The sequence below is a fragment of the Apteryx rowi genome, unplaced genomic scaffold (genome assembly GCF_003343035.1).
Source record: "Apteryx rowi isolate R43461 unplaced genomic scaffold, aptRow1 scaffold_624, whole genome shotgun sequence".
Classification (NCBI taxonomy): Eukaryota; Metazoa; Chordata; class Aves; order Apterygiformes; family Apterygidae; genus Apteryx; species Apteryx rowi.
Window position 1 is genome coordinate 272,245 of NW_020450899.1, and position 20,348 is coordinate 292,592.

The 20,348-nt window shown below is 41.7% G+C and overlaps 2 protein-coding genes across 6 annotated transcripts in view; one reads left to right on the top strand and one right to left on the bottom strand.

Annotated features, from left to right (window-relative positions):
* Window positions 1-114: 114 nt before the first annotated feature.
* Window positions 115-7,962, top strand: CCNB2 (cyclin B2). Of its 5 annotated transcripts, XM_026084013.1 has the most exons (11): window positions 119-258; window positions 1,243-1,371; window positions 1,452-1,580; window positions 1,990-2,160; window positions 2,242-2,400; window positions 2,730-2,966; window positions 3,683-3,823; window positions 4,435-4,545; window positions 4,854-5,554; window positions 6,701-6,825; window positions 7,611-7,962. In XM_026084013.1, the coding sequence occupies exons 1-9, from the start codon at window positions 235-237 to the stop codon at window positions 4,953-4,955; spliced, it is 1,203 nt and encodes a 400-aa protein (XP_025939798.1). In that variant the 5' UTR covers window positions 119-234; the 3' UTR covers window positions 4,956-5,554; window positions 6,701-6,825; window positions 7,611-7,962. The 5 variants fall into 5 exon arrangements, with proteins under 5 accessions (XP_025939801.1, XP_025939800.1, XP_025939798.1 ...); XM_026084012.1 differs by having other exon boundaries at window positions 6,701-7,962; XM_026084014.1 differs by having other exon boundaries at window positions 120-258; window positions 1,452-1,577; window positions 6,701-7,962.
* MYO1E (myosin IE) overlaps window positions 6,665-20,348 on the bottom strand; it is a 68,166-nt gene continuing 54,482 nt past the window's right edge. Inside the window, exons 25-28 of the mRNA XM_026084008.1 lie at window positions 20,113-20,205; window positions 17,087-17,291; window positions 8,375-8,544; window positions 6,665-7,780 (exon numbers count right to left, since the gene is read on the bottom strand). Coding sequence (XP_025939793.1) covers window positions 7,704-7,780; window positions 8,375-8,544; window positions 17,087-17,291; window positions 20,113-20,205 — 545 coding nt within the window. The 3' untranslated portion in view covers window positions 6,665-7,703. The remainder of the gene's footprint in view (window positions 7,781-8,374; window positions 8,545-17,086; window positions 17,292-20,112; window positions 20,206-20,348) is intronic.

Here is a 20,348-nt window from a genome sequence, read left to right on the forward strand (position 1 = left end):
TCCCCTTTAAAAGGCTGGCCTGGGCGGAAGTGGCGGAGCCATTTCCTGTTTGGGGCGGGCCTGAGGAGGTGGACCAATCAGGCGAGTGCATCGTACGAAGCTGACCAATAGGAGCGCGGGCGGGGCGGCAATCGGCGCTCGCGGCTGAGGGGAGCTGAAGCCGCCGCGAGCTCGAGCCGCCTTTTCTGCTTCCTCCTCCTCCCCCTTCTCCTCCGCCGTCTTCTCTGCGCGCCCATGGCGCTGCAGCGCCGCGCCGCCGTGAGTGCTGTGGGCAGCGCTGTGCCGCCGGGGAGGCGGGCCGGGGGAACCTGCGGCCTGGCCGGGCCGGGCCGGGCCGTGAGGGGGGCGGCGGGCAGGGAGGGGGCCGAGGGGCGCTGTGAGACCAGCCCGGGCAGGACCGTTAGGGGGACGGCGGGGAGGGAGGGGGCCGAGGGGCGCTGTGAAACCGGGCCGGGCCGGGCCGTGAGGGGGGCGGCGGGGAGGGAGGGGGCTGAGGGGCGCTGTGAGACCAGCCTGGGCCGGGCGGCGGGGGGCCCCTGCGAACCCTCCGTGGCCCCAGCGAGTGGGTGTCTGGGACGCTTGTCGCGGCGCTGGTCTCGGCTCCTCCGGGCTTGGCCGCCGGCTTCTCTCTCTGCTCCCCCTGCCCCCTCGAAACACGGGGAAGGTGTGTAGGGGGAGGAGAGGAAACTCGAGCTATTTCACGGGAGAACGCAGGAAGGGAGAAACAAAAGCTCGGTTTTTTTTTTTTTTTTTTTTTTTTTAGAGTGACTGTGCGATGATTTAAACTGAACCCACGAAAAACTCTGAAACCCAGTGGTTTCTTTACCATGCAACATAAGGGATGCTTACCTTTCTGTACATAAGACAATTATTTCTGTATGTGATATGTAATAATAAGAAAATTTTTTTTTACCTTCATGCAAATGCACCTATAAAGTGGGTGAATACAATAAATAGCTATGTTGTAGGTAAGCTCTCTGATGTGGACTTAAGAAGTTGTGAGCAGGAAATGAGATTTGGTGCTTTGCAATCTAATCTTGGAATACGGTTTCATAGTACTTTCCATAACGTATGCGGTCAAGACTTTTCTTGTTCTTTCTCTAAGCGCATATGAATGTGTAGGAAACTAAACTTGGTTGAGTAATGGATAGCATCTGTGGGGTACCTCAGTGCCATAATGGAGTTGATCATCTGGAAATGAAATAAGGTTGGCCTTTGACTTCTGTGATTTTATCCCTCTAGATCCCTAGAGGGATTGAGAATGCTGTGAATGAACTTAGTTATAAAGCTAAAACGCAAGTGACTGGCAAAAGGGCTGCTTTGGAAGAAATAGGAAACAAAGTTTCAACACGAGGAACGCACGTAGCTAAGGTAAAGCACAGTTTGAATCTTATTTGTAGGGAAAAGATGAGTTATTAAACTTGTATTGATAGTCATTGTTTTCGTTACAGAAAACGGAATGCTTCAAACCATCTATAAAGCCTACAAAAGGACCTAGTAAGATGACAAATATAATTGCACTGCCTAAACCTCCAGCTGTTGTGAATCAAGTATCCAAAGAAACAGGTGTTCCAAAGGTAGAAAGTAATGATACTGTTCTGATTCTTAATCTCAGACTGATAACTTGGTGCGTTAGCCTCAGTTTATTTGTAGAAGTATCTCATTTCCCTGTTGAAAAAGCAAAGCCTCTGTACTGAGGTCTTTGTTTAATACACATTCTGCTTCAAGGCTAATATTGAAATGTCAGAATTAGCTGTTGAAATATTGACTGAAACTTGAAAAGTTTCTCCTTTAGCTGGCAATCGCCAAAAGGTCTACTGATTCTGTTTGTATGGCATCTTGGTGAAAGCTTGCCCAGCTAGCATACAAGCAACCTTTCAAAGATTTATGTTAGGAAGAAGTTACATTAGTAACTAAAAAAATGGGGATGGCAGAAAGAACATTGTTGCCTAATCAGTAGATATATAAGTGCCATAACATGTACCTTAGGTTCTGTCTCCGGTTCCTATGGATGTGTCTATGCAAGAAGAGGATTTGTGCCAAGCCTTCTCTGATGTGTTGCTCAACAACATAGAAGACATTGATGCTGAGGACTGGGAGAACCCCCAGCTTTGTAGTGACTACGTAAAAGATATCTATCTTTATCTTAGACAGCTTGAGGTATGAATACCTACATACTGATTCTGTGCTTCTGCAGTACGGCATTCATCTTGTTGCTCACACAGTTCTCTTCTCTAACAGCTACAGCAATCGGTGCGCCCCTGTTACCTTGATGGGAAGGCGATCAATGGGCGTATGCGTGCAATTTTAGTTGACTGGCTTGTCCAGGTCCACTCAAGATTTCAGCTTTTGCAGGAGACACTGTATATGTGTGTTGCAGTTATGGATCGCTTCTTACAAGTAAGTGTCTTTAAGAAGTTTTTTCAACACCTGTTTGGATTAGGAGAGTTCCTCAATGACAATGGTTTTTAAAAGAAGTTAGAATTTAGCCTTTCTTTATACCTGAAGATTCTGCTGTGTGATTGTGTAAGAACTTTTTAACATAACTTTGAGGCTGCTGTCCGCTTTCAGCCTGTCATTATAGGGACCCTTCTGACTCAAAGTGGAAAATCTTATGTATGTTCTAAGAATGAGCTCTATCATACTGTCATTATAAACTATTAAATCAGAACCTGTTCGTCTAGAGTTTGATAATCTGAGGTCTGCATTTGTAAATTTCTGTATTGCAGAGTCATCCAGTACCCCGAAAAAGGCTTCAGTTGGTGGGTGTAACAGCACTGCTTCTTGCTTCCAAATATGAAGAGATGTTCTCTCCTGATGTAGCAGACTTTGTTTACATTACTGACAATGCCTACACCAGTGATGAAGTTAGAGAAATGGAAATTGTGATTCTCAAAGAGTTGAACTTTGATTTGGGACGTCCTCTTCCACTTCACTTCTTAAGAAGAGCATCAAAAGCTGGTGAGGTGAGTACTTGTCCTCATTATCTAGAACTTTTCTGTTTGTGTAAAGACAGTCAGGATTGCTTTAGGCATTTTCATCACGTGGTCTGACTTTTCTTGACCCAGTATTTGAGCAGAAAGCAATGTTCAGCTATAAAATTCTACCATGTGGTGGCATGACTGTCAGAATCACTGCAACTGCCAGTAATTGTTCATGTGTCTTTACTGGGGCTTGTGTTCAGTCTTAGTTGCAGTAATTTCACTGTTACAGTAAACCAAATAGATGAGTAGAGCAGAACCCTAGCCTTTTGCCTGGTAATTAGGGTATTCTCTAGTAAAAGGTGTTCTCAGCAGACCACTGGGCAACTCTTGAAGTAAGCTGACTCCTTAGTAAGGAACTACTTAACTAATTTTACATATTGTAGAGGAAGCATTTGTATCTCAAGCTGGGCACGACATGCCCAGTACAGGAGTTTTCTGTTAACATCTCTCATACAGCTTGGAGTGTACGTTTCAAATGGATGCTAGACTACACTGGTTCTGACTTTGGGCTCAATTTTGACTTGAGATAACTGTCTCATTAGGAAGTATGGTCCCTAGATGTTAATAAAGCTCTTGTTGACTGTTCTTGTTTTGCCAAGTTATTTAATAAGTCAGTTAATGGCTAGAATAAACAACCCTGGATCAGCTTGATAAAGTGACATGGAACTTTGTGGATTAACAAGCTCTTGATCTGATAGGCTGATGCTGAGCAACATACACTAGCAAAGTATCTAATGGAGCTGACTCTGGTGGATTATGACATGGTGCACCATCATCCTTCAGAGATTGCAGCTGCTGCATTATGCTTGTCACAAAAGATTCTGGGACATAACAAATGGGTAAGTATTTTTAATAAAACTTACTGTTGTGGGCCTTTTTTTCTCCAGCCAGTTGAACTGAGCCATTAAAACAACTGCTAGAGCTGACTGCGTTTAGAGCAGTAATGATGCTGGTGATCAAATGATAGTTGGATGTCCTGATTTACTGCTGAAGGCAGAATAAGGAGTATACCATAAAACAAATTGCAATATCTCTCTTTATGTGGACACCCTTCCATAAAAGGATTTTTTCCTATGAAAGTACTGAGTTATCAGAGAAGGCCACACTGTAAATAATATTTGATCTTTCTGCAGGCTGCAGTACAAGGTAGAATAATTAAATCATGGACTATGAATGGTGAATTGTAATTGAATTAGTGGTTACCCTTGCTGCTTCTTTCAGCTGCTGCACAGTGCAGAAGTGTACTTCATAGCCTTGATGTGTCTGTCCAGAGTTGTCACTGCATGCTAGAAACTCTTCTGGATCTGTCTCCTAAACTGATGGTACAATTCCTTGGAACACAAGGCTAGCTCAGGATGTTTGGGGTGTCACCTATCTGAGGTGACTGTGCCTTGAGCAGAAACCCAACTTCTTTAAAAGGCTCTAGGTTTTTTTTACTGTTGCATTGCAGGGTACAAAGCAGCAGTACTATACTGGCTATACAGAAGACAGTCTTGTGATAACTATGAAACACATGGCCAAGAATGTTGTCAAAGTAAATGAGAATTTAACAAAATACACTGTAAGTATAACTACTCAAATTGTGTTTCTAATGTTTTAGAAATGTCTTTGCTGCATATCGTGAATACTTTGTTCTTTATATTATCAATGCATATGGTACTCTGACAAGCTTTTGAGAGGATGTTGCATCAGTTTGTCCAAAATGTTCCGAAGTTAGTGCTCTGCTCTTGCTACTCTGCATGCTGGTTCACTTCTAACCTTTTATTCAATCAGTCAGGACAAATGACTCAAAACTGATCTGTCTGACTTAAATATTTAATGTGTAAATATAGATAAATCCTCTGTAACACTGTTCCTCTACTTCTACAGGCTATAAAGAACAAGTATGCAAGTAGCAAACTCCTGATGATCAGCACAATCCCTCAACTGAACTGCAAGATAATCAAGGACCTAGCTTCATCACTCGTATGATATAACTCTAGGCAGACAAGTCCCAATGATCCATGCACTTTTTCCTCATTTGCCTGTTAGGGCAAACATGCTGCTCTTTGTACATAGCCTTTCATCCTTACCACAGACATTTCAGACTATTCTGAAAGTGACATTTTAAACTTGCCTTGTAATACAATGCTATACCTAAAAAATAAAGCTCCTTTTTAAAAAAAAAAAAAAAAAAAAAGTCTGATATTTATAGTGAATATTGCAACTGTGAGTCTTTAAGGCACTAGCTAGACATGTCTGCAGTCCAGTGTCCAAGCAGGACACTGGACTATGCAGATGACTGATGCAACTTGCAGTCAGAAGTGGATGATATCATCTCATTGACTGTTGACTCCTAGCTTCATAGTGGGTTATACCTAGTAATTTTTTTTTGTTTTCATTCTTAAGGCAAGAAAGAGCAGGCAGACAGTTCATCTTTTCTTGATGTATCTTAAAGGATACCTAAATAACTGGTTTAGCTTGACATCTTGTCCCATAAGAACATACAAAAACTTTTTTTTTTTTTTTTAGTGTGCTGTCAACTTGGAGCTAGGGAAAGAAGTAGGCTGTCTATATTGCATATTAACCTTGTAAGTCCCTGTGTTGAGTGACTATAAGATGATGTGTTTTCTATCTTTGTATACCTAAACAAAGGGGGCTAAGGCAGGGAATTTTAAGTATGATTTGATGTATTGTATGTGCACTGGCCATAGATGTGGAACTAAGGGGAGGAGAACTTTGAACCAGGTCAGCTCTTAAAACCTGCTCCACTACTTGGATCCAGCTCTTCAGTGCCTGGTTCTGCCCTTCCTCCCCATCACCCCCTGCCCTGGCCTTCTTTCAATAAATGTCTACCCCTTGGAGGCTACAGTCAAACTGTCATACTGCTTCCAAAATTTTGCTTTCCTTTATGTCTCAATTTCTAATGAATGTAGGTATCTGTATGCACAAAGGAATAGAAGTAAGGCAACTTTTGTGCCTCAGTACTTCCTTTAAGCCTATTCATTACCTCAGTACTGCATGTTCAATGTTCAATTGCAAACCCTTAGATGAGCATTCCATTAGTTATGCTGAATTCAATGTTTCCCTTTTCCCAGTATGCTTCCCCTGTGTAGGTGTGCAGGCTCTGATGTACAAGGGAGAAGCCAATGCCTTCCTACGGAAGAATACTGAAGTTGCAGGCTTTTATCTCCTTGAGCAAGAGATTTGTTTTCTCCTATGGTATAAGTATGCCAAGCACTGTTACTGCTAATTATGGTATACAGTTGCTTCCTGGACTGAGGTCCTAGTTTCTATCTTCCAGTCCAGATATAAAGAAACAGCTTCTGCAGTCAGTGAGCTCCTAATGGTGTCCATGGAGTTTGTGTGCCTAAATTAGGCTTAGGCAATAGCTTGTGAGGGAGGGAATTCAAGCTTGGGGGGGGGACCCTTTGTGGCTTTGGGGGGATTGTTTGTTTGTTTTTTGCTATGTCTTAAATCCTGTGCAATTTTTTTTAATACCAACTTTTTTTTTTTAACTGCTCTTAACAGAAAAATATATTGCACATAGCAGTTCATCTGGGTACAGTGAGAACAGTTCTGTGTTTGAAGAGGAAGGGGACTTTTTTAGAAACCTATGCAGTAAAAGCCAACAAACTTACACTGTGAAGAGATTTGCTGGTATGCATTCCTGAAAACAAACTGTACAATGAATAGAACAGTTCAGCTAACTGTTTCTTGTGTTTTATTTTATGGAGGTTCAGAAGACAAAGCATGAATGCTGATATCTGTATGGCAAGCAACAGCCATTTTGAATGGTGTGGGAGGCAATCAGACTTGAGCAATAACACTTTTTACCATTTAAAAGGAGTAGTGCATATCTGTAAGTACCTGGCATAAAAACTCTAGTAAAACTACATTATGAATAAGAACAGTGAACTACTACATTATACATTCATACATGTTTCTACCATATTCAGGTTTCTATATACAGTATATGATCTGTTTCTATAAATGTACAGCTCTGCATAAAGACACTTCTTATAACAGGTAGAGCATTAAACATAAATCCAACATGGGCCAGCCATATTCTAATATAAATCTTGGAGAAGGCAACATTGTTTAGCATACAGTACTGCATCATTTTCTGTTTTCTCTTTTTATAGTGCCTGTTGGAGTCCCTAAATACATGAGCAAACACATCAGTTCCATTACGCCTCTGTACAGAATTATTTAAATATACCATCACAGTAGATTTTTAGATGGTAATATCCCAAGTGATCCTAAATCTTTTTGTCATGTAGCAGCATACTTAACATGTTCCCCAGAATGATCTGCATTAGAGGAAATGTCCATTTAACATTATCTTCATTAGATAATTAAAAAGATTACCAATATTCAACTAAAAGGCACTTATTAAATACACCCCTTTCAAAGTCCCTGGTCCCAGATTGCAAAGCACCTCTCAGTTTCAGGAAGATAGTAGGTTTAAGCATTCTTCACTCACTGGGTGTTAAAACCAGGTTTTAAATATAATAAATAATTTGTCAGTATGTCCATTGTGTGTTTCTGAGGCAAAGATCAAAGTTTGCACTGTGGAAAGCTAACTGATTTTTTCTTCCTGCTTGTTTACAACTTCACTGGTGAAAATGCTGCTGAGAATGACAGATCTCGGAGGAACAGTGTCCTGAAGGCAAGGGAAAAATATCTTCAACCACTGGTGGTAACATGCCATTTTTCATCTGACAGATCCTTAGTCTTTTATATCTTGGTCACATAATTGTTGGGAAACAGACCTTGTTTCCCTCGTAGTCTTCCTGTCCACCAACCAGAAGGATCTATGACAAAGAAAGAAAAGCAAGCACTGAAGTTCTGTAATCCTTCCTACTTGTCACAGCTGTTTTTGTATGGGGGTGTGTGTGTGTTTGTTTGTTTTTTTGAGATAGGCTTGCAAAACTGTTCCACACAAAGCAGAAGCCTTCTCATGAAGGACTGAGTATAAATAATTTGGAGAATCTGAGTTTGCTCATCTTTTGGCTATAACACTATGCCTAATCTGGTTTCTTTGGGAACATCAGGGAGTTGGAACGGCTTTATTTATTACTTGGTTCTTGTGCTACAACTATAGTTTGAGCTTATTTTCATCCAGAGCCTGTGATGGAGTACTTGCTAACAAAATTTAACGTCATACAGTAGGGAATAATTCAACAGATCACTCTAGTACACTTTTAAGTGCGTAAGTTTGATTGATTGCTGTAGGTGTGATGACTTCTCTGCTCTGCCTGCTTTTTAAGGTATCACAGGAATTTTCAAGCCCAATGAAGGGAAAATGACTGTGGGGTAGCTGAAAAGTCATGTCTTAACTGATTATGACAGTGTACCTTCAAGATCAGTACTTTATTTGCAAAAGCTTTTGTTACCTGTTTACATACCTTCTTTGATTATATCAATAACGTCATTGGCATTAAAGCTAAGTTCATCTGTGTCCTGAGCGTCATATGCATACAGTGCCCTGCACTGTGGTACCTGAGGCTTGGGTTTTGGCTGTGGTTTAGGTCTTCCCCCAGCTGGTGGGGGCCGGTTTGTCGTCTGCCTGCAAACACTAATGAGGGGGAAAAATGTTAATGTACTTCAAAGCTATGACTTGAAGCTAAACTTAATCAACCCCACTGTCTAGTCCACTGGTTCTAAAGATCATAGAACAAGGGAAAAGGAACTCTCACTTAAATATCACAGTAGTTAAAAATGTAAATATAAGACTTGTTAATATCCCTGTGAAAGGGATACAGTTGTCATTTCTTCCCTGCTAAGCTTCTAAACTGGCTGAATAGGTACTGCTAACCAGCTGTTCTAATGCTTGGGGTAAGACATTCAGTGCTCAGGCTTGAATGTAAACAAATGTGCACCTACAGTTCATGCACATCTCTGCATCTACATGGCTTAGTCTCTCTCTCCCCTCCCTGCCCCAGCTTTACCAGAGACACTGAGTTTCCAATATTAAAAAGACAGTTCTCGTTCACAGTCTTGCTACTTTACCATTCTTGTGACTAAGCTGAAAGTGATACTGCATCTCTTAAGTTGCCTCAGATTCCAGGGCCGTCTATGGACTTGTGTTATAGTCAACTCTGAAGCAGCAGAGGAAATGCTGCACAAACTGTCACAGCTGTGACCACTCCAAAGATTAAGAAGGGGAAAGAGGAAAGGAATGCATTTTGCCAGCTCATCGGCTAATAGAGGCTGGAAGAGAGAACAGGTATTAGATCCAGTATGGTGGTTGGGCTTTTTTTATTTAAAAAAAAAAAGAAGAAGAAAAAAAGCTTGTGCTGAATGACTAAATGTTGCAATGATGTGGAAGAGGCAGAGCTGTGATAATGCTATATAATGCTGTGATTACAGAGCTCTTGCAGAAAAGGTTTGCAGTTATTAAAAAAATTACTAAGCCTAGGACTTACAATAGTCAATGGCTCTATCTGGTCATAATTTTATGTTTCCATAGCAAGCTGCACCAGAAAATAAGGCTAAGGACGCTTTAAAATATGAGTTAACAACTTATCTAAAAATAAAACATTCTGCTGCTCTAAAATACCATGCCTAAAAATGACTTCTGTAAAGGTTGTGGTTCTGAAACCCACAACTCCTCTGGCTCCTTCCTCATGTACAGGTGACATTAGATCCTTGCCTTTTGAAAAAGACCAATCACAAAGAAAAACAATCCTCTGAAAGCCTCTGCTGAATATAGTAACCTTGGTTCTTTTTAACAAACTAATAAAGAATGTCATAGAGCTTGGGAAGAAAACCATGCAAGTGACTTTCTTCTGTGAGTACAGTGACTACTGTAGAACTTCTGGGATGTTTGTTTTTGTGCTTTAATAGTTATGAACTTATCAGAGAGAAATTTAATGATAGCATAAATTGATGTGGTAAGTGCTCTCTCAGATGCTCTTTCTGAACTTAATTGTACTAGTCTCCTGTATTCCTTTGTATGAGCTGGGTTGGTTTTTTGGGGGGTGGGGGCAAGAGGGATTTGGAATTGATCTAGTTGAAAAATGATCTGTTAGTGTGCAGACCAGTCAGCTCCCTAACACTTGCCCCAGCCAGGGGAAGCAGCAGTTTGCAGGTAGTATCAAGCAAGTTGCTGAAAAAAAAGCAGCACGCTTGTTTTGCTGGCACTGCTGGCTCAGCAGGTACCAGTATTCGGCAACTGAAAACCTGAACTATACTGATATTTAGTTGACCCACTTGGGTGCAGCTTTCTGTTAGAAATCCATGCAGGCCCCATGCAGGGGCACAGATTTGAGTTTGCGTCCAACTCTTAAGCCAGTCCACAGACTAGGAAAGCAAATGAGCAGGAAGAAAACTGCCTGGTAAACTTGCTTACTGTTTCCTCATATATCTTCTGGTGGCAGGAACACCTGCAGCTGCCGTGGCCGATAACCACGGCCATGCTGCACGGGGCTGCCCTGGCTCTTTGCTGCAGCACGTTTCCCTCACGGCAGTCTCTGTAACAAACTTTAACGTGCTGCTTTTTCCTACGGCACAAAGAGTCAAGCCAAGCGATGCTGAACTAAATTTAGCACGCAGCTTCCCTTCTGCTCTGGGCCGTGACCCCCGGGCCGAGCCGGCAGCGCCCGCGGCGGCGCCCGGGCAGCAGCAGGGGGCGCGCGAGCACCGCGCCCGCGGGTCCCCGCGCAGCGCCCGCGATGGAGCCGCCTGCGCGCTCGGGCAGCTTTCCTAAAACGTGTGCGCGCGCGCACTGAGGAAACTGTCCTTCGCCTCTCCTTGTAATCGGCGCCTTTATGACCAGCTTCTGTAAAGGGGCAGATACAGTAGGTAGTGTTGCAATGCTGCTTTCCACCTGGAGGTTAGGTTATAAAATGGGCCTGGAAGTAGCTCTGGACATGTATATGAGTTTCTGTAATTGTTGGTGTTGGTGGAGTCAGTAATTAGGTTGTACTAAAATCATAGCAAAAAGTTGTCAAGTTGGTCTTTTGACTCGTGTGCTCTGAATTGGTATTATTGCCATATTATCTGCACTCCTCTCAGGGTGGAGCATCACGCTTCCCACCATATCTGAGCAAAATACTATACCCCAGGTTGTATTTTATATAGAGAAAGCGGAACAAACTATGTGGTTGAGAGGTTTACTAGACACTTATTGGAATATTAAGTTGGAATATTCTAGAGAAACAACTTTACTAGGCCCTTTTTTTACCAGGCCTCTGACTTTCCAGCATAACACCCATATTGCTACTGCAAATTGCCTAAAGCTGCAGACTGCTTTAACAAAACAAAAAAACAAAATACTTCTCCCAAACAGCAGCTTCCCCTCCTACTTCCTTTTGCCCAGAATCATTGACTCTGCTACCAAAGCACTCTCCCTTCTTGCTTGTGGCTTTCTGTAGAAGCCCAACTTCCACAAAAACCCCTGCAGAAGGCTTGATGGCAGAGCCCTGCTTGTTCTGGTTACAATTATTGCTGTGGCTGCTTGTGGTTTTTTTTTTTCTATCGGTTTTAAGCCTATACGGTTGTCAGTAGAATGAGAAAGACATCTTTACTGTCTGACCTAAGATACTGTTTTTTTGTTTACCTCAATCATAATTGCTCTTAAAAAATAGTAAGTATAAACAATAGAAGCATTAAATATGCTAATCATGCTTGTAAACTTGGTCAGTAAGAATGAAAGGGATGATCCTTCTTTTTTTTGTGTGCCCATAGCATTAGGAACTAATGCTGTGGTGTGATGCATCTGATCTCTCTCTCTTCTCTCCCAACCCCCTATGACAGAGTTAATGATTGACACTATGTCACTAGGTATTTGGTGGCTGCTGCATTTACAGTAATGAATACGTCATTCATAGTTGTCTGGCAGAAATCACAATGACTTTATCCTATAGCTAGCTTAGTTGTGTGGGTCTCTTTTTTGTTACATGAGCTGTATTCTCAAGATAAAGTAAAAGGCTAATGTTGGAGGAAAAAACTCTAACAGAATAAACTGACGTGGTGAGAATATTTCACCACCACTTAAAGAAATAGAAGTTACTAGTTTACAAAGATGCAAGCATGTTTAGAAATGATAGCACCTGCTGACAATTACTTGAGGCATTCTCAAAATTAGCAGTAGACTGTTTGTTTCATTTTCTTTGGTATTTGATGACCGATGGAAAAATGTTCTAAATATGCTTACAATTTCTTTATGGCTAGCATTTGGTGCATAGTGGGAAAATGCCTACTATTAGTACGATGGAGAAGACAACATGCACTTGACTAATTTTGCTGCAGGGCTGACCACATTCACTCTGTGTATGCAGGAGTTGGAAAGCGCCTGCTTAGAAATCCTATGCATATCTTCTGATACTGAAAATCCATCAATTCCATGTACAGTCACTGTTTGTTTGTTTTCCAAGAGGTGTCTACTGCTCACATCTTCTTGTCATAGGTATAAAAGAACCATAGCAAGTACTGTAGTAAGTATTGGAGCCAGCTGGATTACACAAAAGGACAAAACATAGGCCACCAGGAGCTTCTAGCCCAGACCATGGGCTAAGGACCCCTAGCAGTGACATGCGTGGGTGCTTGGCTGTAGACTGACAGCTGAGAAGGGTCTGCTGGTATAAAATATGGCACTTCATACAGCTAATGGTTTTTGGCTGCCTGTAAGAGCCCACAGCCACGTGGACCACTGGAGGAGGGGACCGAGTGTCTCCACCTAACCCCCAAGACTATTCCAGAGCAAAGGCAAATATGTTAAAGGGTTATGGAGAGCAGAGGGGTAGGTGGTGACTGGGCAAACGTTTGGTCTAATCTTGACTTCTCCCAGATTACCCCAAGTACAAGCTGTTACACATTTGACAAAATGATCTAACCTGGGCGCTTGGATCACAACAGCTCAGAGTAAGAGTATCATGACTGTTGCATGTTTGTTTATAGTGAGCAGCAACAGCACCACCCCTTTTACTAGGGCACGCGAGTACTGCCTACTCCTGTGGCAGAAGAACACTTACTTTACCTTACTTTGACGTACTCGGGCCCTTCCTTAGGCAAAATTCCTAATACAGTAGCGTCTTTTATTTCAGGCCTTTACATAACCTTCAGAGGAGATACGGGCTCTAGCTGGTGTGGTCAGTGAAGGCTCAGATTCGGCAGTGAGTCAGAGCAATGGTGCAACATGAAGCTGCTGGCTGCCAGCCAGCTGTCTGCCGTGGGCTGGGCTATGTGGCCCATCTCGCTGCAGGGAGAACAACAATTTGTCAGAGGGAAGGGGAGAAAGAGACTGTTTGGAGGAAGAGACACTGAGAGGGACAGATGGATGACGTGAAGGTTGCTAAGAAGCTGCAAATACAGAGTTTGCAGCAGGAAAAGTCTGAATTTCCTCTTGTCTCTCCCCTCACTATCATTTGGCCCAGAGATGTAAGAAAGACAATTAGCTGAATGTACACAGGGCTTCTTACTTAACAAGGAAGAGGGGAACCCTCTCTGGCATGGGAGGACTAGTGAGGTGAACATCATGTGTGTTTGCTTGAATAGCTGTGGACTGCAGAATGGTGTCTGCTCTAACCATTACCATGAAAAATATTTAAGCCTTACTACAGTGTATTTTATTTCTTTCTGCTGGTGTAATTTTCCTTGTTGACTTAATATGCCTTGGGACACCCAGCTGTTACTAATAGTGATTTCTTTGAGAATCAGTTACCTCAGGGTTCAACTGCACAAATAGCAAGTGCTCAGCAAGAAGAAACACAAACTGCTTATTCAAGAATAGATTTTCTTTGCTAAAACTGCTGAATAGGCATCAGTCTTTGTCAATTAAGTAGCATTCAAATTCCCACTGCAGCAAAACCCCACTAATGAGCAAGAAAACAGAATATAAAGGGCTAAATTAGAAATTGTTTAGTCACTAAAAGCCTTTATGTTTTGTAAGGCCTTTAACATTCTGAAGTCCCATATATATTTAACAGAAAACTTCTGTCTTGATATCTACATTATCAGTGATAGCATGGGAACACATACAGAGGTTTTACCTACTCTGGATTTTCAATCAAGACCTGGAGCAGCTGCTTTCAGAGTTGAGAACAAAGTTCTGTTTCCCTCCCTGCTATGCCCCTGATCTCAGTTCCTCCTTTCTGCCACTTCTGGTGAGAGTTTTGATGCTTTTGACACTTGACTATTGGAAAATACCTGGCCAGAGCAGTAAAATGATTCCTCCCCCACCCCCAACTGCAACTTAGAAGTCTGAGTGACTGAAATAATCTTGCATTTGACACACAAGAGTACAGTCATCTTCCTATCAAGTGTGAGTGTGAATTCAATACAGGCATAGCTTGTTTTATTGCACTTTGCAGATACTGCGTTTTTTACAAATTGAAGGTTTGTGGCAACTCTGTGTTGAGCAAGTCTATCGGTGCCATTTTTCCAACAGCACGTGCTCGCTTCGTGTCTCTGTGTCACATTTTGGTAATTCTCGCAATATTTCAAACTCTTTCATTATTATTATATTTGCTATGGTGATCTGTGATCAGTGATCTTTGATGTTGCTATTGTAACTGTTTTGGGGCGCCATGAACTGCACCCGTACAAGACAGTGAACTTAATCGATAAACGTTGTGTGTGTTCTGACTGCTCCACGGGCTGGCCGTTCCCCGTCTCTCTGCCTCTCCTCGCGCCTCCCTATTCCCTGGTACACAGCAATATTGAAATTAGGTCAATTAATTAATAACCCTACAGTGGCCTCTAAGTRTCCAAGTGAAAGGAAGAGTCAAAAGCTAGAAATGATGAGCTTAGTGAGGAAGGTGTGTCGAAAGCCGAGACAGGCCGAAAGCRAGGCCTCTTGCGCCAAGCAGGTAGCCAAGTTGTGAATGCAAAGGAAAAGCTCTTGAAGGCAATTCAAAGCGCTACTCCAGTGAACACACGAATGATAAGAAAGCAAAACAGCCTTATTGCAGCTGATATGGAGAAAGTTTTAGTGGTCTGGATAGAAGATCAAACCAGCCACAGCAGTCCCWTAAGCCAAAGCCTCATCCAGAGCAAGGCCCTAACTCCCTTCAATTCTGTGAAGGCTGAGAGARGTGARGAAGCTGSAGAAGAAGAGGTTGAAGCTGGCAGAGGTTGGTTCGTGAGGCTTAGGAAAGAAGCCATCTCCATAACATAAAAGTGCAAAGCGAAGCAGCAAGTGCTGATGCAGAAGCTGCAGCAAGTTATCCAGAAGATCTAGCAAAGAGAATTGAGGAAGGTGGCTACACTAAACGACAGATTTTCAGTGTAGACGAAACAGCCTTATACTGGAAGAAGATGCCATCCAGGACTTTCATAGCTAGAGAGGAGAAGTCAATGCCTGGCTTCAAAGCTTCAAAGGACAGGCTGACTCCCTTGTTAGGGGCTAATGCAGCTGGTGACTAAGTTGGAGCCAGTGCTCATTTACCATTTCGAAAATCCTAGGGCCCTTAAGAATTATGCTCAATCATCTACTCTGCCTGTGCTCTATAAATGGAACAACAAAGCCTGGATGACAGCACATCTGTTTACAACATGGTTTACTGAATATCTTAAGGCCACTGCTGAGACCTACTGCTCAGAAAAAAAAGACTCCTTTCAAAATATTACTGTGCATTGACAATGCACCTGGTCACCCAAGAGCTCTGATGGAGATGTACAACGAGATTAATGTTGTTTTCATGCCTGCTAACACAACATCCATTCTGCAGCCCATGGATCAAGGAGTAATATCGACTTTCAAGTCTTATTATTTAAGAAATACATTTTGTAAGGCTGTGGCTGCCATAGATAGTGATTCCTCTAATGGACCTGGGCAAAGTAAATTGAAAACCTTCTAGAAAGGAGTCACCATTCTAGATGTCATTAAGAACATTCGTGATTCATGGGAGGAGATCAAAATATTGACATCATTAACAGGAGTTTGGAAGAAGTTGATTCCAACCCTCATGGATGACTTTGAGGGGTTCAAGACTTCAGCGGAGGAAGTAACTGCAGATGTGGTGGAAATGGCACGAGAACTAGACTTAGAAGTGGAGCCTGAAGATGTGACTGAATTGTTGCAATCTCATGATAAAACTTTAACGGATGAGGAGTTGCTTCTTCTGGATGAGCAAAGAAAGTGGTTGCTTGAGATGAAATCTGCTCCTGGTGAAGAGGCTGTGAACATTGTTGAAATGACAACCAAGGATTTAGAATATTACAGAAACTTAGTTGACAAAGCAGCGGCAGGGTTTGAGAGGACTGACTCCAGTTTTGAAAGAAGTTCTATTGTGGGTAAAATGCTATCAAACAGCATCGCCTGCTACAGAGAAATCCTTTGTGAAAGGAAGAGTCAATCAATGCGGCAAACTTCACTGCTGTCTTATTTGAAGAAATTGCCACAGCCACCCCAACCTTCAGCCGCCACCACCCTGATCAGTCAGCAGCCATCAACATCGAGGCAAGACCCCCATCAGCAAAAAGATTACGACTTGCTGAAGGCTCGGATGATGGTTAGCATTTTTTAGCAATAAAGTATTCTTTAATTAAGGTATGTACTTTTTTTTTTAAGACATCATGCTATTGCACGCTTAATATGTTTACACTATACTGTAGACTAACTTTTATATGCACTGGGAAACCAAAAAAATTCATGTGACTCGCTTTATGGTGGTGGTCTGGAACCGAATCGCAGTATCTCCGTGCCTGTACTGCCTGACACTGAAGTTAACACTGAGCTGAGCTGTACAGAAGCGGTGTATGAGGCAAGAGTCAAAGTTGCTGGCTGAAACAAAAGGACCACAAGTCAGAGTTTCTGGGCTGACAATGGCCATGGAGCATATGGCACCTGCTGTTACTGATCTGTAAACCAGAAGGCCTAGTTAAAGCCCACCAAGTGTTTTGATAGTCTTAAGTAGAAAGTACCATGCAAGTTTAATATCTTAATATTGGACCTATTGGAACTGGTTCACCTTCATTCCTAAAGGCCTATGAACTGTGATGGAATATGTATTTTGAAATCCTATGGAAGATAAAGGGACCTTTGAGTGCAACTCAGTAGCATAATCTGGTCATCTGTGTACACAGTATAACTTTATCAGCCATGAATGGTTTGAATGTGTGAAGCGACTTACAGAAATTGACTCTTCTTTTTCTGATTTAATGTAAAATCTTACCCAGCTGCTCCTTGGTCAGGTACTTTGAGGAAATCCAAGCTATCTGGTTGCTCTGAAATCCTGCCTGATCCTCCTGACAGCTGCTGTGGTAAAGGTGGTCGGATCATACTTGTGTACAGGTTTTTCTGATTGGCCCGTTGGTTTGCTGGGACTTGGGAATGTAGTACAGACTGTGGGGGAGTTAATACTCCATTTTGATGATGACCTAGAAGTAAAGAAAGCGTGAATACATCCAGTCTAAATTACGGCTCAGAAAAGATAGTCTTTTTTTTGTGTTGGTGGTTCAGCTGTCAGCTAGACTCAGCTCTCAAAGAACTTAAAAACAAAAAAAAGCTATAATCCTAAAGTTTCACCTATACATAGTAGCAGGTTCACTGATGATCTGCTTTGGACTCATGACTTCATAGATTCTTGCTCAAGTTTGAGCCATGTGGCTAGAACGTTACAAGTGTACAAGAGGATTTGCAAAGCTCTCAGCTGAATTCAACCTCATTAATATTACCTAACAAACATGTAACCACCATACCTCTCTTTAAAAACAGTGCATAAAATTTCATCCAGATGGTCTTAATCTGAAGCTATGTAGAGGTACTGGGCTCTCTGGATATTTATTTATTTATTTAAATTTAAAAGATAATAAATGCCTAAAATTCTGAGCTCTGTGAATACTTGGGGGACTTTTTTTTTTTTTTTGAGTTGATACAAATATTTGCTTGTTTAGCAAGCAAGTTAGTTTAAAAAAAAAAAAAAAGAAGAAGAAAAAGAAAAATGGCTTGTTCCTACTTTGATAGCTCAAAATGAGTTTGAATTTTCCAGATGATGATAAAGGTAAATGCTTTTAAACAAACTATGTCTCTAAGTGAATTTAAAACAAACCCACCCATGTTTGAGCTACTTGCAGGATCAGGGCTTAAGGAGTTCAATTCTGCATTCTTTGCATTCCTGAAACTCCCACTGAATTAAATGGGAGCTATGTTTATATTAAAAATTAGACTGGTTAATGCTGTGGGGTGATCCTCTTCTTTTTCCCGTGTGATTATGCCAGCTGGAAATTAGCAGCATGAATAGCAATGCAGAGAGGAGAATTCATATTTGTGACACTAGAGAAAAGCCTGCTGCATTCAGCAGCTAGTCTTCACTTCTGATATTCTTTTGATGCTATGGCAGACCTTAAGTAGTCAAAAATTCATACATAAAACTCACTTTGGGGCCCAAATGTATCATTAAGCTAGCAGTGCGTGTACATTACGGTTAAATAAGTAAAGGTTTATTTAATTCTGAACATATAACAGCCTGTTCAGCTACTGGACCATTGTAATTTCAAAACAGACATATAGCGGAATACATTTCAAATGATGATGGATCACAGAGTTTCTTTCCCACAGTGTGGAAGCAGGATGCAGAAAGTTGTTTGCGACTTCCAAGGAGCCTGAGGCAGTTGGGTGATTTGGGCATCTACCTCCTTGAAAATCCTGGCCGATCTCTTTGGAACTCTTTTATACCAGTTGTCTTTTATCTCAGTTTCCAGCTCTAATTGGCTATTTTATAAAAGGGGTTTATTTTCTTTTTTAAAATAATATCTGATAAGGCAATTGAGTTGAGGTCTACGCAGAAGATTTCTGCTCATGCTTTAAACAGACTACCCTAATGCATAAGGGTCAATAGAGCATTTAACTTTAGTAGTTACACTGGTCCTGCCAGGAGGCCACAGAGAGGTACCAATGGTTCATGAACATCTGTAGTGTAACTTGAAAGCCCAGTGTCTTGCTGCACAAAAAGGCAGGGCCTTCTAATAAGGACCCTTTGACTTATCTGTTCAGTGGTTGTCACAAGCCCTGGGGGGATATATGATGATAAAAGGCCACACTGCAGGTATGGGCATCCACTGGAGCCAGTGGCTTGAGTACAAATCTACATTCAAACTATTTTAACATGAGGCGAGTTTGGGCTTGGTCTACAATCATGAGGCTTTCTCAACCAGTTATTTTTGTCTTTTTCATGCAGCTGTAAAACTACTGAAAGAGTCTTTGAAAATATTTTTAAAACAGACATCCCTTGTTCTAATTCACCCCGTATGACTATTTGGTATGAAGACAGTAGTGTTCTCTATCAACAGTCAGAAGCAGTGGTTTGCAGACTGGTTAACAACTTTAACTACAGTAATTTAAGTATCTTGCCACTTTACTACAAGCAGTTCTTGCAGACCGTGCACGTCTTAGTTTTTGACTCATACTGCTATGAGGTCTTACTTGGATCAGGAGCTACCTGTTTAATTTGATGACCAAGGCTGCTTGTACATCTGACATACTCTTAGCATTGTGCTTCTCAGTAAACAGAAGCTGACTGAAAGAGAACCCTTTATCAAAAACACTCTGGGGAGTGTAAAGAAAAAAACACTTGGGAAATGGTGGGTCAATGGGATATTGTTCTCTCCTCTGAGTTCACAGGCTAAATTAATCATATCTTTCAAGGGCAGAAGTGAAACACCCTAATGACATCAATCTCATGCAAAAAAAAAAAAAATTACTTACTGGCATGGCTGATACGCTTCAGCATTTAGCCTATACAAAAGTTGTTACATAACAGGATAGGACAACCAGACATAAATTGCATTGCATATTGTTTTGCGTATTGTTTATGGCACTGAAAGCAGTTTCATTGCTAACCATTGTCTGTCTGTGCTGAGTGTATATATTTTGCCCTAAAAGGAGAGTGAACAAGGCTATGGGGTTAGTTTTATATTCAGTGTTTTATAGTAAGAGGCTTAACATGACAGTGTCCGTGACAACTGGGACATGTCTGGTGGAATACCAGTTTGATTGTCAACAACTTCCAACAACATAGTTGATTAAATCCCTACAGAGTTGAAAAGCCTTTTCAAATATATCTGTTTCAGTTAGGATCAATCAAAGAGTATTTCAAAGCTTTACTATGAAATTTTTACTGTGAAAAGATATCAGGTGACAACGGTAAAGAGAAAGACTGAATTTGGAACTTTGTTTTTGCCCAAGGCTAACACGACTTACCAGGAGGAGGAGGTGCGGCTCTCATAGGGTACGTCTGACCTTGAGACCTGCTGGAATATCCTCTGCTTTGGGTAAGGTTCCGTCTAGTAGGGCCTGTAAGAAACCAGCAACATTTTCTTTTCCTTTCTGGATTACATTCATAAGATAAGTCCTTCTGGCTGCCAGGCCTCTCCTCTGTGGTCAGACAGGGCTGATCTTTAGGAATAAAGAATCTGCCTCCTATGGTGTTTGTTGGC